This window comes from Polistes canadensis, unplaced genomic scaffold, assembly GCF_001313835.1.
Source record: "Polistes canadensis isolate GaletaPanama2010 unplaced genomic scaffold, ASM131383v1 scaffold_160, whole genome shotgun sequence".
Classification (NCBI taxonomy): domain Eukaryota; kingdom Metazoa; phylum Arthropoda; class Insecta; order Hymenoptera; family Vespidae; genus Polistes; species Polistes canadensis.
This window is the reverse complement of record NW_014569707.1, coordinates 205,170-221,503: the sequence shown is the minus strand read 5'-3', so window position 1 is coordinate 221,503 and position 16,334 is coordinate 205,170. Positions and strand designations below refer to the sequence as shown.

General features: G+C 32.8%; 3 protein-coding genes across 14 annotated transcripts in view; all 3 read right to left on the bottom strand.

Moving 5' to 3' along the window:
• Positions 1–10,942, bottom strand: part of LOC106789001 (microtubule-associated protein Jupiter) — a 32,749-nt gene extending 21,807 nt beyond the window's left edge. The window contains exons 1-4 of one of the 9 annotated variants that reach the window (XM_014752782.1): positions 10,475–10,942; positions 9,650–9,799; positions 9,507–9,569; positions 9,295–9,437 (exon numbers count right to left, since the gene is read on the bottom strand). In XM_014752782.1, the coding sequence (XP_014608268.1) occupies positions 9,295–9,323 (29 nt within the window). In that variant the 5' untranslated portion in view covers positions 9,324–9,437; positions 9,507–9,569; positions 9,650–9,799; positions 10,475–10,942. The other 8 variants (XM_014752784.1, XM_014752783.1, XM_014752785.1 and 5 more) reach the window with 8 other exon arrangements.
• Positions 10,943–11,192: 250 nt separating this feature from the next.
• Positions 11,193–13,014, bottom strand: LOC106789000 (rRNA methyltransferase 3, mitochondrial). The gene is made up of 4 exons (XM_014752776.1): positions 12,425–13,014; positions 12,125–12,363; positions 11,868–12,023; positions 11,193–11,784 (listed from the first exon to the last, which is right to left on the bottom strand). Exons 1-4 carry the CDS (start codon positions 12,790–12,792, stop codon positions 11,246–11,248), a joined length of 1,302 nt encoding a protein of 433 aa, XP_014608262.1. The 5' UTR covers positions 12,793–13,014; the 3' UTR covers positions 11,193–11,245.
• Positions 13,015–13,316: 302 nt separating this feature from the next.
• On the bottom strand, positions 13,317–15,427 carry LOC106789021 (RISC-loading complex subunit tarbp2-like). Of its 4 annotated transcripts, none has more exons than XM_014752816.1 (3): positions 15,332–15,427; positions 14,330–15,250; positions 13,317–14,242 (listed from the first exon to the last, which is right to left on the bottom strand). In XM_014752816.1, exons 2-3 carry the CDS (start codon positions 14,699–14,701, stop codon positions 13,484–13,486), a joined length of 1,131 nt encoding a protein of 376 aa, XP_014608302.1. In that variant the 5' UTR covers positions 14,702–15,250; positions 15,332–15,427; the 3' UTR covers positions 13,317–13,483. The 4 variants fall into 4 exon arrangements, with proteins under 4 accessions (XP_014608302.1, XP_014608306.1, XP_014608305.1 ...); XM_014752820.1 differs by having other exon boundaries at positions 14,330–14,562; positions 15,269–15,425; XM_014752819.1 differs by having other exon boundaries at positions 14,330–14,562; positions 14,739–15,422.
• Between the last annotated feature and the right edge of the window lie 907 nt (positions 15,428–16,334).

Genomic DNA, 16,334 nt, shown 5'->3' with positions numbered 1-16,334 from the left:
ATAAAACTCTTGTCAATCTATCTCATAATAAATTTCAGATCTTATACGTTAGAAAAATTGGAACAAGTTAAGCACATTAAAACAATACATAAATATATTATTGATATAAATAAATATTAAAAAAAAAAAACAAACTTATATAATATACATTAATATATTTCGAATATAATCGAGGAAAATATGTAGTATCATCTCTAGACAAAATCGATCTGGAAAAATCTGCCGAGGTATAGGGGAAGGAGGGGGGGGGGGAGGGAGTGAGAGAAGGAAACTACGCAAAGAGGAGGAAAAAAAAAAAAAAAGAAAAGAAAGAAAAAGGGAGACACCATTGTTCATCCCCTCTGTGATTTCTCTCTCTACTTTCGAATTACAATCTGCTAATAAAAATCAAAAATCAACCCACCTCTTCTTCCCGTAACCGACGTTGTCGAGTTCAACGTGTCTGTAAGCGGCGTAAGTTGCCATAACGTATAATCCTTGAAGAAGATGAAGATGAAGAAGAAGAACAAGAAGAATAAGAGGAGGAAGAAGAAGAAGAAGAAGAAGAAGAAGAGACGCCCACCACTTCCTAGCAGAGGATGATGACGACGACGACGACGACGAGTAGCCGCTCCCTTAACGACGATGCCGATGAGGAGAGGAGAATCAGAGAGAGAGAGAGAGAGAGAGGGGAGAGAAGGGAGGGTTCGCCCAACCAACCACCAACCAACCAACCCAGCCAGCCAGCCAGCCAACAACCCGATATTTGTTAACACCAAAGAATCAGACAGTCCTTCAGTGTTATCTCTCTTCAACTATCTCTCTCTCTCTCTCTTTCTTTATTTCTCTTTAACTCTCTCACTTTTAAGAGAGAAAAAAATTAATCAATCTCGCGTTTAATATATATATATATATTATATATATATATATAAAGTACGCGAAAACAAAGTGGAAAAATAAGGTCAAAGAAGAATATTAATTAGAAGATCACCAAATTTGGAAAGAAAAATAACTTTGTGAATAAAACACTGTGTTAATATCGTAACCGATGTCGATGGTAGACTGACAGTCGTGGAAGGATCTCGCTTGTATATACTACCGGCAGTGGTGTTAACCCCCACCACCATCACCACCAGGTTGCGCCCGTGGGTCCTCCTACCCCCACTACTCAACCGCCAGCCTATCTCTTTCTATCTTTTATGCACTCTCTCTCTTTATCTATTCGATGCAACCCTTTAATTTCTTCTAGACATTTTCCATACGGTTAATTATATTAATTATACGAGAATTTACATATGTAATTCATAAATATTTGTTTATATTTATAATAAATGTAACACACGCTTTTTAAAATAATAATAATATATATATATATTTCTAAATATTATTTATAGAAAACAGAGAACAATAAGTTTCTATTTATTTTTTTAATATCATGGACAGCGTTTTTTTGGATTTGTCTTATTGATAATTGGTCAAAATCATTTGGTGGACCACAAGGAAGAAAATTGTTTGGCCATCTCTCTGCCAAGAGTAGAACAACCCCCCTGGAGCGTCACGTATGCACTTTCAGTCCAGTCCAGCTCCCCCCTTCTCCCCACCACTGACGATTTGAGAAAAAGAGGGATGCCGACGTTGACGCCGACGCCGACGCCGACGTCGTCGTCGTCGTGCATTCACCTCAATCAATACGCTCGACGAACCAGACCGTAGAGAGAGAGAGAGAGAGAGAGAGGAGTAGATTTCTGCAGGGACGCATGGAGAGATGGGTGGAAGGGAGAAGAAGAGTTTTGCCCCAATATAGTGGGGGAAAATGCATCCTGCAGCAGCAGCAGCAGCAGCAGCAGACGTGTCGAGCCCCGATGCACGCGTGCGCACGTTCACGCACGTGCCACGTTCGAAAATAACGAGAAGTGTGCATCGGCTAGGAAAGAAATGCTTGAGAAATTGTCCGTCCGTCTGTCTGTCTGTCTGGTTGGTTGGTTGTCCGTCTGGTTGCTGTTTGTGTTTGTCTACGTGTGCGAATGAGAAAGAAGATCCTTTTGCTAACGAGTAACACGTCGTCCTGCAAATGATAATCATTCGCGATATGTTACTTCTTCTTAACACTTATTTTCTATCAATTTCGAGATAAATGGCTGATTTTCATTTATAACTATGATTATTTATCATTTATTTTTGATGCACGACATTTGAAAAGAAACAAAGGCCTACTAAATGCGTATGAATATTTTAATTTATAATATATTAATTGTACACGACAAATTAAAGTTTATTTTGATTAACACGTTCCACCACGCTCGGCATGCATCACCGGTGGGCTCACACACGACTGTCCCATTGGGCGACGTGCATCACCAGTGAGTCACACACGACTGTCCCAAATGTAATACGAATTTCGAACCACGAAAAATATGAAAATCGGTCCCAGCGTGAACGTGTTAATAAATTAATTCGATTAAGTTATTCTCTGAGGCTCGAATAATCCCATTCGTCCACATTTACGTATCAAAAAGGTGGGACACACTTTTAAAATTACCACCAATATTTCAAAAAAAAAGAAAGGTGAGAAATGAAATCCATCTTCGTCCGATATCTTTGAAGTTAACAAAAAAAGTTTCTCTCTAATTCTAGCTCGCTGTTCATCAAGCTCGTCGAATTATTTGACTTGTCGTTTTCGCAATTGATTATTTTTTTGTTCATATTTGTGTTAACATCGATCAAACTTTCTTCGTTATAAATGGGGAGGGAGCTGGGGGGTGGATTTTGATTTGTAAAAGTACGATCTATCATGTAAAAATACTGCTACCATCGTGTATATTTACGTTTCATGTATATTCCCTGATGATATTCGATCGGGACCCCCAACATTAACTGTTTAATCCTTTTTCTTCTCTTCTCTTCACTTTTCTGCTTCTCCCTTTCCAATCCTTCTCTCTTCGATCTTTAACAGACGTCTTGGTTATTTATTTAACTGCTTGCCTCCCTCCTACCCAGCCCCTTTTTTATTGTATATACACCATCTTCCATTTTGACGATTCTTTTTGCTCTTATTTCGGTTGTAGTATGCATAAGAATGCATACCACGAACGATGAAATAATAAAGTACCGAATTGAATTAAAAATCACATGTTAGCAACGAAGGCAACCACCATCACCACCACGTGAATTATTTTTCCCCGGTTCTTAAGAATAAGACTGTGGTATTACATATTTTACAAAGTCCAACAACACCGGATGCCATTACTACTACCTAAGATATTTTTCATTACACCTAGTTAAGTGCATACGCAGCAGCAGCTATCGTCGCCACGCCTGATATCACGCATAGGATGCTCTAGGGTAATGAGCTAACATTAAAACGATAATGATCGGATTCATGGATTCGCAAGGTAACAGCAGAATCAAAGAGATACCGAAATACATTTGTAATAATCTTTCTCTCGTTGTTAACATTCCATTTTGTTTAGATTTTCGCTAGATTTTTAATATAATTTTTATTAAAAAATGAGATCAAGTTCTCTTTGTAGTATCAAAAATGATGAATATATTAAATCATTAAGTATGAAACATCTGATTATTTTTATTACTTTCAATTAAAAAACAAGTTTTGTTTGAGTGTTCAAATATAACAGATCAAAAGATAACGAAGTTTAGATGTGTAGTTTTTTGAATATTACAAGAATGTATGTTTGCTTAAATAAACTTTATAGATTAAGTTGCTGAATAAGCCCCAATAAAGGGATGAAACATCCAATTAATCAAAACGAAGTTCTAGTTCTTTTGAATGTTCAAATTCCCTAAGATATTTACTAATAATTTTATTTTTGGAGAGACGAGAGAAATAACTAATTGAAAAATCAAACACATTTCATATTTAATAACCTGATACATACAACATACATACAAAAAAGGGTAACAGAATGAATCGAGACAAAATCGATAAACAGTCTACCCTGAAAATTCGATGCAATAATAAGTTATCTACCAGCACCAGCAGCAGCAGCAGGTTGTACGTAAGTAAAGTAAAATAAAATAATGGTTGTGCGTGCTTTTATACCGTCTCAGAAGAAGGTATTCTCGTTCCCCTCAGGTGCACATCGGTGGGTACACGCGGATAAAACGGGGGACGGGGCTTCCACGTTTATTCAGAGACAACGAAACTCGATGCGAAATTTTTCAAGGTTTCAGTGGTTTATTCGACAAATAGGGGTTAGGGGTTGGGGTTAAAAGAACGAGATAGAGAGGGAGAAAATGAAGGGTTAGTTTCTGTCAACGCCCTTTCGTTAACGCAGGACATGTGGGATGATGTCTGAAGGGTCGAATGACCCTTCCCTTTCTCATCGTTTTTCTTTTTTCTTTTTCTAAACACTCTTTGAGTAATCAACTAATTAAATAGCTATCTATTTGGGTGTACCTAACGCGTGACACGACGAGCAGTACTTCTCGAATTTCCGAAAATTTACTCGTCTGAATAAATGAGATAGTTGAATTGTGACCATAATTATGAAAGTGGTTTAAGTCAGAATTTAAAAAAACAAATCAGTTTATATGAGTTATATTAATTCAATGTAATGTTAGATTACATTACAGTTAGATAGGTGTTTGTTATTTCAACATTATATGGAATTCAATTATAGTGTTCAAATGTAGAGATATATAACTTATGGTTAGACTAGTTTCATAATTATGAGCACAAATGTAGATCGAAATAGTAATCATTCTATTCGTTACATTTATCTATTTCTTATTTTTCTGTTTTAACAATGAATATTCTTAATGATATTCTATGTTCATTATGAAGTGGACCAGTTTTGTTAAATATTAAAAACTGCGTACCGTATTTGATAAGAAAACTATTCAGGCTAAAAGTAAAAGCCAACTTTATATATATATATATGTGTGTGTGTGCCAAATCCTACGTCCAGAAAATGAATGCACGAGGCAGTAAGTCTGGTTTGCTGGTTTCGGTAGAGTGCAACCGGCTACATTGCACACACACATACAGAGTTTATGGTGGTAGACTCAAACGAAGGCCAACCTTCCGTTACTACCACCTTGATAATCCTTGGCAACACCTTTTCTCGAGGTAAGAGGGGAAGAAAGAACCTGTGTGCTGTTCCTTCTCCTCCTCCTTGTATGACGGCACTTAACTTCCGTTGTCTTCTTCTTCCCTTGGCGCCATGGAATAAAACTAGCTAGAGCTCTCACGTTCCACAAAAGGATTTCTCTTCATTTTCTTTTTCCCAACTCATTTTTCCAGCCTCCACAACTGCTGTGCGTGTGCTTGTCCCATCTTCTTTTGACCGCGTTAAAACTTAAGAAAATAATAAACATGCCATGGGGGAAGTGGGGAGGGAGGGGGGTTCCTAATCTTGTATTATTATTTCTTAAACAACGTTCAAGACCTTTCCCTTGTAAAGCGTATTTAATTCTCGTTTCAATATCGAACAGGTTTTTATAGTTAAATATGGAACAAAGTCATTACACGAGATAGCAGCAAAGACAAATAATGATTTATCATCGATATTATCCAGTCCCCCCCTTCCCACACTGATAAGCTTTTATTTTCTTCGAGGATATTATAAATTATGTATCTTTTCCTAAAACTTGAATGTTTAAAGTATTTAACACACTAGATTTACCACCAGACCAGTCAAAATCACTGGTCTTCTTGCAATTTCAATTTAAAATTTCTACTGCATGTTTAACATTTTCTTTCTTTAATGATATCATGACTTTTTTGTAATTATAACTAAAAAAAAAACATCAGTTTTATGAACTAACAAATATATTTTTTGCTATTTCTATTTTTACCTCCCTAAGACCAGTCATTTTGATTAGTTTTGATAGAAATAAGTATATCAAAATAGCTAGTAAATCTAGTAGTTAAAAACAAAATGATTTTCAATAGAAAGGTCAACCTATAAACATTTGTGTCCTAGATCTTTTATTTTCTACGGTCAGTTTCTTTTTAACATAAAGAGAATGTACCTTCTCCTTGACTATGTCTTCAAAGTCCCACGGATATCCCACGAATATCCCCCCTCTCTCTTTCTCTCTCTCTCTCTCTCTCTCTCTCTCTCGCAAGGATTCAAGCTCGAACGATTTGCTTAGTGTGCAAGAGTTGTTTTTAGTGTCGTTGGGCTAGCCAATGGGACACGTAATGGGATCTACGTTCTTGTTTGTTTTAATCGTACAACGCAATGTTACTTCACCCTCGTTAGATCTATTAATTCATCTGACACCGGTATTTCATTCTACAATTTTTATATTTTATGGTGGCCAATTAAATAATTTCGAATTAAAAGAAAAATGTTCCACGATTTCTTTTTCTTCCTACCTCCCCCCATTTATTTCAACGATGCAAACAAAATTTCATTAGATACACAATCACACACACCGTGCATTTATTTTATTTTCCAATGTATCGTTGAATTTAATGTGAAATTTATGTATTTGCGGAAAAAATATTAATTAAATTTATGTTATGTGTGCTGCTCGCGAGGAGGAAAGAAGAAGAAGAAGAAAAAAAAAAACCCCACGAAGAGGATCACATTCGTAATGAGCATTAAAGTTGTTCCTTGTTCGCGAAGAACGGTACCGAAATGCGGTTCTACACATGATTTCCGTTTCGAACGGACGTGCAGCGGTTTACACACAGAGTGAGCAGCAACCGTTTGGTTCGCACATAGCGAGGTAAAAGGAAGACACCAAAACCAGCCACGAAACTAAAATACTGTGAGCTAACATTAGAACAAGCTGTAGAATAGAAGAGGAGAAAATGATCCTTCTTTTTATTTTTTTTTTTTGTACGATGATGATGATGATTATGATTCTCTAGAACCTCGTACTTAACTAACGTTTCAATATTTTCAATGAATAACGTTAGATATTGTTCATACAATATAATTTACATAAGTTGAATATTTCATTATCCTATGTGTATTAGTTAAAGGTATATAAACAAAAATAGTGTGACGATTATAAAGACGCAAAAGATCAATCGAATCCTTGATGACGATGATCATGATCATGATCATGATAATGATGATGATGATGATGATGATGATACTTGGTAAATATTTCTCCTAAGACCACCAGGAAGAACCGATCAAAGATAGCCTTCGTTATGGTTCAATAGAGCGAATCGTTAAACTGCGTTACAATAAAGAATGGTTGGTCTGTCAATGTCAATCGAGGCATGATTGACATTAACGGACGCTCGACATTCGATCAGAGATACTATTCTCGATATATCAAACGTTTAACTTTAATCGTAAATAAAGGAAATCGAACTAATTACATATATATATGTCTTGTTATGATTAAAGTTGAATTCGATTGGTCGATGATTCTCTCAAAGTTAAAATAGTATAATCATTGAAATAATAAAACAAAATCTAAAAATGTTTAATTACAGGTAAAAAGGACAATGAACTTGAGCACAGTTGGTGTGCCACTTGCATGCAGCAATGTCGAACACTCGTGGTCGGTCATGGTTAATGCACAAATTATCGAATAAGATTTTAAAACAAAAAATTTCTTATTTCACTCGGTGGTTCTATTTTCTAGGACACACTTGAGGAATCCCATTGAATGAAACAGACGTTTTAAACGAGTTGATTCACCTTCTTTCTCTTTAAAATATTTCCTTTGTTCCAACGTTAATCCGAAATTTAAAGGATGAGACTTAGAGATCTGTCTACCCATAAAAGCTTTTGAACCCTTTTGAAAAAGTTTAACTATATATATTCTCAGACAAAGATAAATACTTATTCTTCCAAGAGAGAAAGCGAGTGAAAAGAAGAAAAAATATAATTGATATTTTATTACACGTTAAATTACACAGAAATATTCATTCAAATGTCAAAACATATACTAAAATCTTCTTTTATTTTAAGATCTATATATTACGTTATTTTGATTTATTCATTTTGAAACTATTATCTTTCCGCGGAACAGTACTGAAATCTCATTTGGAAAGTTCGATAAGAGTATAATACACGTTCCGGAAACGTTTCATTAAGGAGTTACAGTATTTATAAATGAACAACTACAGAAGAAAGGAGCCTATCGAGCGTGTCGATGCACATGCAAAGAAAGTCAGTAGGAGTGTCACGAAATCGTCGAGGATGTCGTATTTACTTTCGCTCCTTCTTCCTTCTCTTTTATTTTTTTTTTTATGTTGTTTTCAATATACCGTCGTCTACGGTGAAATCTATTCCTACGAGAGAGAGAAAGAGGAAAAGGAAACTTTTCCTTTGACTTGTATGAATAATCGAACACGAATAAAGAAAAAAAGAAAAAAAGAAAGTGTACGCGCAATTGCATTGGATGGTGTAAAAAGATATTTACAAGAGGAAAAAAAAAAATGTAAGAAAATATAAAAAATAATTTACATACGTTTGCAAAGAATTTTAACAATTGTATATAATGATCATTATATGTTATTTGAAAAGACAATAACTTATGATTCTTGAGAATGATGTTCGCATAATTTTGGTCATAAATGTATAAAAGAGGGAAATCATAAGGTATGCGTAGCCACATGGCGCTCGTTAGATGAATTGCGGAACAGGAAGGAGCGTGAAATGAAGAGATGTTGTGTAGCAACCTGCTATGAGATAGGTTGTGCTGTAACCGCAATCACTCGACACTATCTCTAAGTAGCACAGCCTGACTTTGAACATCATAGTACGTTCACCGTTCTGCTCCGCAACGAACAGTGTGTGTGTGTATGCTTCACGACAAGCTGCTATCTCTTCTACGTCCAATAATACATTCGTACACCACACACATTCATAGATATCCTCGAGCGAACCTAAGCTCGCACAACATTTCTGACGAAATATTTTATTTGCGTAGTATGAATCATCTATCTCTTATCTCCGACATTTTATTTATTAAAACAGACCTTTTTCCATATATCGATAACGCGATTCCGTTTTGTGATAATACACCAACGAGTATTTTCTTTCTTATCGCATTTTATCTTATTCATTTCCAAGTAAAGATGTGTGAAATGAAAAGAAATGATAAATAAAATATTGAAGAAAATTAGACACATGATATTATTTGCTAAATAGAACATTTTAGAATATACAAACGAGCTTAATTAAATACAATGTTATATGTTAACACGAGATGATGTTTAATGACGAATGAAATCAGATCTTATTAAGGATTGATCTCTGCATTGCATAGAACACCAAATAAAGTGCAACAAAGAGCATTGAAGATGTAAGATGTAATATGTACAATGTTAAATGTGCTCTTGTGTTCGTTCATTGTACTATTTTGGAATTCTATTACCTGTTCACATCAGACAAACAATGCTCCATCGGATAAACAATGATTCATCGTTCGGCTTAACCATTTTCCAATTTTATTCTTTCCCTTTTCAGATATTTTCTTTCTCGTCTCATCCTTGTAATTTTCTTTTTATTCTGATGTCCCTTTATACAATAAAATAATGTTATTATAAAAATAAGTAATATGTATCATCGTTATTAAAACCTTCTTACAATTCTTATAATTCCCAAGCGGATGACAAGAGATTCAGCGGATTCATATCGGTTAGACGAAAACTATAATCAAATGAAATAATATAAATCAAGATGCGTACTATGTTAAATTATAAGAAAACAAATTCTATAATTATTACTACCATAGATCTTCATACTCTTTTCATTTGTAGAAAAGTTGAATACATTGGTATGCAAAGATCTGACGATACAATTGAAATGTTGCACAGTTGCATCAACTTTTATAGATGCTTATTCTGCTTGATTCCAAGTCGACAAGCTGCTTCTTCGACCTAACAAAATAAGGAAATTGTAACTTATGGTATTAATCCAATGAGAAATAATAACGCAAAGGTGGGAAAGAAAATGGAATATCATACAAAACATAACTTACTCATAAAACAAAAACTGTTCCTTAATGTACTCATTATGCAACAGTACGTCATGATGCATCACTTTATTACCGATGACACTTGTCGATGTAAAAATGGAAACATTCATAATGTTATTCTACACCAAAATACACAGATTCACTTTGATGACTACGGACATATCCCTTCTACGACTCTCACTCGTTGTCTTCGTTCAAAACGCCGGTAGAAATAACGAGCGCGAATTGAAAGTGCGTTATACACATACAGGGAAAAATATCGCCGGTGTTTCAACACGCAATCGAAAACGATCGATGGGATCAAACAAAAAAGGAGAGAACAAAACGTGTCACAAATTGCGAGAAATTCGTTTCGCTCGCGACAAAGTGCGGCCATTATAGAAAGGGGGGGTGGATGGAAGGTTGGGAGGAAGGAAGGAAGGAAGGAAGGAAGAAAGAAAGAAATAAAAAGTTAAAAAGGTAAAAGAGAAACGTGCGGTAACCTTGGTAAATAAGAATAAACGCACAATAATAAATTGGAAGATAATAAATACATGAAATGCATCGTCAAATGAATAATAAGGTTAGAAGGACAAACCTGGTTTTATAACGTTGCGTTTGATCCTCGCCGGCCCACATTTTTCTTCCCTTTTCCAATTAAATTTGCTTTTCCTTTGTTAAGTGTCCCTTTCCTTGGCAAGATATCGTAGGTGATGGTATCGTAGTCGATGCAGTTGGCAGTTCAGATAATATTTCTAGGCGAGTAGCTCGTTAAGAACGATCGACGACGATAGGCATCGAGTTGGATCATACGTACCACCCCGTTCTTCTTTCGTTTCTTTCTCTCTTTTTTTCACAATTTAGTTCTTTCTTTTTCTCTATCTCCTTCTTTCCTAAAGGTTGTTAGCTCTTTCATTCCACGATCTGCACGCAGCACGCGATGCACACGGAATATGCGCGCGCACCCCACGTTTTCGCGATAGGATGCACAAAGGACGGAAAGGAATGGCTCGGTTGTCCTTCTCACAAAAAAAAATGCTGGCTCTCCCCCACCCATTTCTGACTCACTCAACTAACGATATTATGCATATCGATGGGCGAGGAGAAAGGGGTGAAACTCCCATAAGAATGTCAACATAACTTTTTCCTAGATCTAGAAACATTCCGAGAATACGCTAGGATATCGCGTATAGGGTTTTTTGCGCGTTTAGGGAAATTTCAATTTGCCGCGTAAATTTAAAAATGTGTATAAGGTATTTAGATGTTTTACACAAATGCATGTAACAACTTGAGTAAAAGAAAACAACTTTCTCCAATCATGTTTTTTTTACCCATACGATTATATCGTACTGTTTTAATATTAATTATTTTATTCTTTTTGTTTAAATACAATCTGTCGTTGAAGTTCAAACGCTATTATTCCAAGTGCCGTACTAATATTTAAACTTTCGACATTGTTTAATAAAGGTACATTTAGACGTACGGCACGTTTTTCCCACAGAAATTTAACCGTTTCCAGACTTAATCCTTCCGTCTCACCACTCACTATTATTGCAGTTTCGCTTGTACAATAATCAACAGCATAATATGGAACAATTGGAAGCTGAGATTGCGATCTCCTTATAAGTTTCTTCAGTTTTGAATTTTGTAGATTTTCATCGGATTCTGGCAATTCTACATTCTCAAAATTTGAATTTTCATAAATCTTAGAAATGGAATATTTAGTCTCTGAATTAAAATGATCAAAAACTAGTTCATTATTTGCTGCATTGTTATCCGTGACAAAAACATTCATTCCATCGTATATGAATGACGAGAGCTCATCAGTAACAGAAGCGTGTATTGGTAATCGAAAATGTGCACCTGCTGCACTTCGCAATACTTTGGTATCCCATAAGTCTACACATCCTGCAAAAGATATACTTGAAATTATGCTTCTCCTTTTTTTCTATAGATGTGCATTGATACTGAGGAATAATATCAAAAGATACCTTTTAATAAAACTATTTTCTCGCATCCAACGCCAGCAGCCACACGGAGTACAGAACCCAAATTGCCTGGATCTCGAATATTGTCGCAGATAATTGTAAGAGGTAAAGCATTAGGTGAGGGTTCTGTACTTTCTACATTAGGAATTTTGAAGATACCTTAACAATGAAAAATAGAATAGAATTAAATTTCCTTAGAAATAATTACTATGTAATATTATATATAAACAATGTTCTATTAAATGGTTCTATACGTTTACCTATAATTCCTGGCGAAGTAGTTAAATTACTCCATAATTGTATTGTTCTATATGGAACTTTGTATAATTTAACTTCTTCGTGCAAAGGCAAATCCTCTATATCGGATAATCTTGAAAAAAAAATAATTTCTGGTTTGACTCCAGCTTCGATCCCATCTTTGATTAATCTGTAGCCTTCCATACAAATCTGATTGTTCTTTTCTCGCATCTTGCGTGACTTTACGTTCATCATTAAAGATCTGAACAATAAATTCTATTAATATGTGTGTATATTTTATTAATAAAATATTATATACTTACGTAATAATATGATCATTTTCTTTCAGATTTATAACACGATTACTCAATTTGTTGACATCGGTTTTATTGTTTGCTTTTATTTCTTTATTCGCTATAGTATTTGACAAATTGTTTTCATTTGCAGAAAACTTCTTTTGTGATTTTATCTTTCTGACTTTGCCATCGTGCCTCTCTTTTACTACTTCTAATGTATCTATATTATTTTCATTAACATCTTCGAACAATTCATGTTCATTAACTATAGCAGATGGTCTACGATGTGCCCACCTAGCATAATTACATTTTATTGTGAAATTAGTAGTAAATGTATTTAAGATTTTTCTATTACAAATCAATCTCAGATACAATTGTTTCATACTAAATTGCATTATTTCACTGTTGTTTTAATACGTATTTATAGGTTAGAAATATAGCTTATCTTGCTTTAATAAATTTTATAAACATTTAGTATTTTTCAATGATAATAAATGAATGATACGATCATAAAATCGTGTAATTAGTTGATTTTTAAGAAAAGCACTTTTCAAATTTTTAATAAAGATGTAAATAATAACACACGATGCATGCTGCACCTATTATCAACTTGTATATGTCTATATATCTATATAAACTACTATATATATCATTGATGGATTTCGCTGTATCTATATATCACTAATTATATTTTATTAACTATATATGCTTGTTGAAAAATAACAATATTTACATTGACGCGATAATTTGAATAAAATTTAGAGAGAACACACAGAAAGTAAGCGAAACACATGCAATTCTAACATTTTATAAATATTTCATAACCTAATCCTGATCGAACATTCAACTCTTTTGCTTAGAAGTATGTATACGCATATATACGGGTAACAATTTTAAAATAATAATACAATTATTCCTCTTTTATTGATTAAACATTTTATTAAAAAGTCAATGATTAATAATAATATTTATATGATCATTCTCATATGATCATTCTCATATAATCAATATATATATTTAAGTCATTTCAATAATAGTAAAAAAATTAATATTTTCTCGTCAATATTTCCTTCTTTTAGTTTAATTTTAATTTAAATAAATCATTATTGTGTCAAGAATATTATGTAAAGCAAGCGCTTTTGCAATTTCTAAATTCTTATTAATACCAAACTGTATAACAGGTATGGGAGCCTTTATTTTATAGGCGACAGCATTTAACAATGGATCTTTACATTTTATATTCTTTTTTTCTATATCTAATTTCAATATCTCTTTGATGTATTTTAAAATATAATCGAATGGTAATTGATCTATACTATTACCATTACTAGTAGTTATTTTCGATAGGCTTTCTTTAAATCTTTTTATATTATGATATATTTTATCTAATTCTTCATCCTTACTAATATTGTTCAAGATAATATGTTTAATAAAATGATGATAAGTTGTAATATTCTGCATTTTGTCCATTGGAGTTGTGTTAATACCATTCTTATTAGTAAGTTCTCTATATTTGTCTTTAATATCATTCTCAGATATGTTACAATTAAGTTTAAGCAATCTTATGCCAGTTTTAGTCAAAATATCATCGTCCTCTTTCCGAATGGATTTGTCATCAGTATTTTCATCATCCCTTCTGGCTAAAATCAATGCATTCGAATTTCCAAGTCGATCTAATAATTGTTTCGCTGCTAATTGTTTGCCATGTTTTTTTGTAGTCGATGTCGCTTCTTCAACTATTGCTCCTAATTTACATGCTATTGTAAACTTTTGTTGATGCGGCTCTCCGCTTACATTATTAACTACATATTCTGGCGTTATTAAATTATTAACTGAACAGTATTCCTAAAAAGTAACAAAAATATATAGCATATTTGTCTTTAAAATGAAAAAAGAAAAACAAAATTAAATAATAATTTAAATAAATCATACCTGCAATTTGCCAATGTAATTTGTAGTATCTACAGTTTTTGATTTTATACTGAATGAATCGAAATTTAAATAACTATTTTTCAATGACGATATTTGTTCCGTTTCAGAAATATTTCGTTTCAATGATACTATTTGTTTGATATTGGAATTACATGTTGAATTTTTCATTAATTTTATCATATTTTCAGCCGCATTATGTTTCGCCTGTTTTTTATTTAATGCTTTACCTACGGCTAATAAATCCTTATATTTCACTTGAATCTTAAATATATTTACATTATCAACAACACATTGAGAAACAAATTGATATTCCGGTAGAAAACCTTCTTTCATTCCAAACTCTTGTAAAAGACTTATGGGTGTTTTAGCCATGTTTACAATAGGAGGAAAACAACCTTTGAAATCTTACCACGTAAATCAATTAGAAATTTACTTCTTGCGAGTCTTGCAAAATATTTTTAAAAAATTGTCTCAACTATTAAAAAAATACTTTCCTTCTTACATAAATATATTATACATTCAAAATTTCTTGATGTTTTTCCAAATTGAACAAAAACTCATAATAAATAACTCTTGTACTCGTCATTAGATATTTATCTACTTTCACAAATCAGATATTCCTCATAAGAGAGAAGGTTATTATCCAACAGATCTACCAATTTAATATATTTACTAGATTTATCTCTCAAATTATCTTTCAATAAACCTATTGATAAATAATATACTATAAATTTTTTTCTCCTGTGTATATATATATATATATATTTTTTGTACAATTTCAAATCACATCAGTCTCTTCTTATTACAACACCTCCTGTAGATTATTGATTACTGATAATCACTACGGCCTAAGCTTCAATATGTGTATAACAAACAAAACACGTGTATTGGCTGTAACACAATTCCTTTTACAAAACGTAACTAAAAAAAAAAAAATACCTTGAGAAAAATCGAGATAATTCGAGAAGATTCAAACAAATATTATTAGTATCCGCTACCAACGTTCAGAAAAATTCCTTGTCTTATTTTCCTTATTATAAATTAAATAAAATGTATAATCAACGAATACAAAAGTACATAGAAGCTCACAAGTCTACTTTTTATCTACCCAGATTAACCTTAGTAATTACCAGAACCACCAGTGGGCGATAGTAGATATTTACCGCGATGACAGTACAATACTATCAAAAAATATATTTATGACGGTACAATACCATCAAAAAATACAGTATTCTTTAATAGTATATAATAGTATAGTTATGTTGTAATAGAATTTTAAATAATTATATTTAATTTTTACTGTATAGAAATGTGTGTGTGCCTTCAGAAATGCATTATACATATATTTTAAAAAGTAATCATTTAGGGCGTTCAAATAGAGGAAAATCTCCAAGGTTTGTTGTTAAATCCAACGATGATCACCTGTAACAAGAAAAAAACTATATTAATCATACAATCAAAAATGATAAAATAGCCTGACATATAAATCGTCCAATTCGCAGATGCACTTTTCAATTGAATTCTTTATTTACTAAATTTACATAAAATATATATATAAAAAAAGGGAAAAGTACAAATATTAAGTTACTAAAAAAGATAAAATCTATTAATTATTATAAAATACCTTTAAGCTGCATTATATAGAAAACAAAAATTACAAATTTAATAAAATATGATAAAAATGAAAAATTATAAAGACGAAAAAAGAAACTACTGCAATATTTACCGAATGATATTTAAACTTCAAAATTTAATAATACGAAAATTTTCAAATTTTTGACTCGAATTAACTAAACACATGTGCATCTTTTTGACGATATAGACACGAATTTGGTGTCCCAAGGAGATGGAATGGTCCATCATCTCCAATTACAATTACAAATTAATGACGAGCAAGAATATAATATAATAAAATATAAAATATAACTAGAGAGCTATTTTCGAAGAGTTCGAACTTGCTGTTGAACCTTTAAAAATAACTCAATAGTCACAATAGTAGTTGCCC

What these genes read in the sequence shown, in the direction of transcription:
- LOC106789000 (XM_014752776.1), bottom strand. Translation starts at nt 12,792, where the DNA reads ATGCAATTTAGTATGAAACAATTGTATCTGAGATTGATTTGTAATAGA. An exon ending in GAAAATGATCATATTATTAC is followed by an intron (nt 12,364 to 12,424) that starts GTAAGTATATAA and finishes TTTATTGTTCAG; the next exon opens with ATCTTTAATGATGAACGTAA. An exon ending in TACTTCGCCAGGAATTATAG is followed by an intron (nt 12,024 to 12,124) that starts GTAAACGTATAG and finishes TTCATTGTTAAG; the next exon opens with GTATCTTCAAAATTCCTAAT.
- LOC106789021 (XM_014752816.1), bottom strand. Translation starts at nt 14,701, where the DNA reads ATGGCTAAAACACCCATAAGTCTTTTACAAGAGTTTGGAATGAAAGAA. An exon ending in ATTACATTGGCAAATTGCAG is followed by an intron (nt 14,243 to 14,329) that starts GTATGATTTATT and finishes GTTACTTTTTAG; the next exon opens with GAATACTGTTCAGTTAATAA.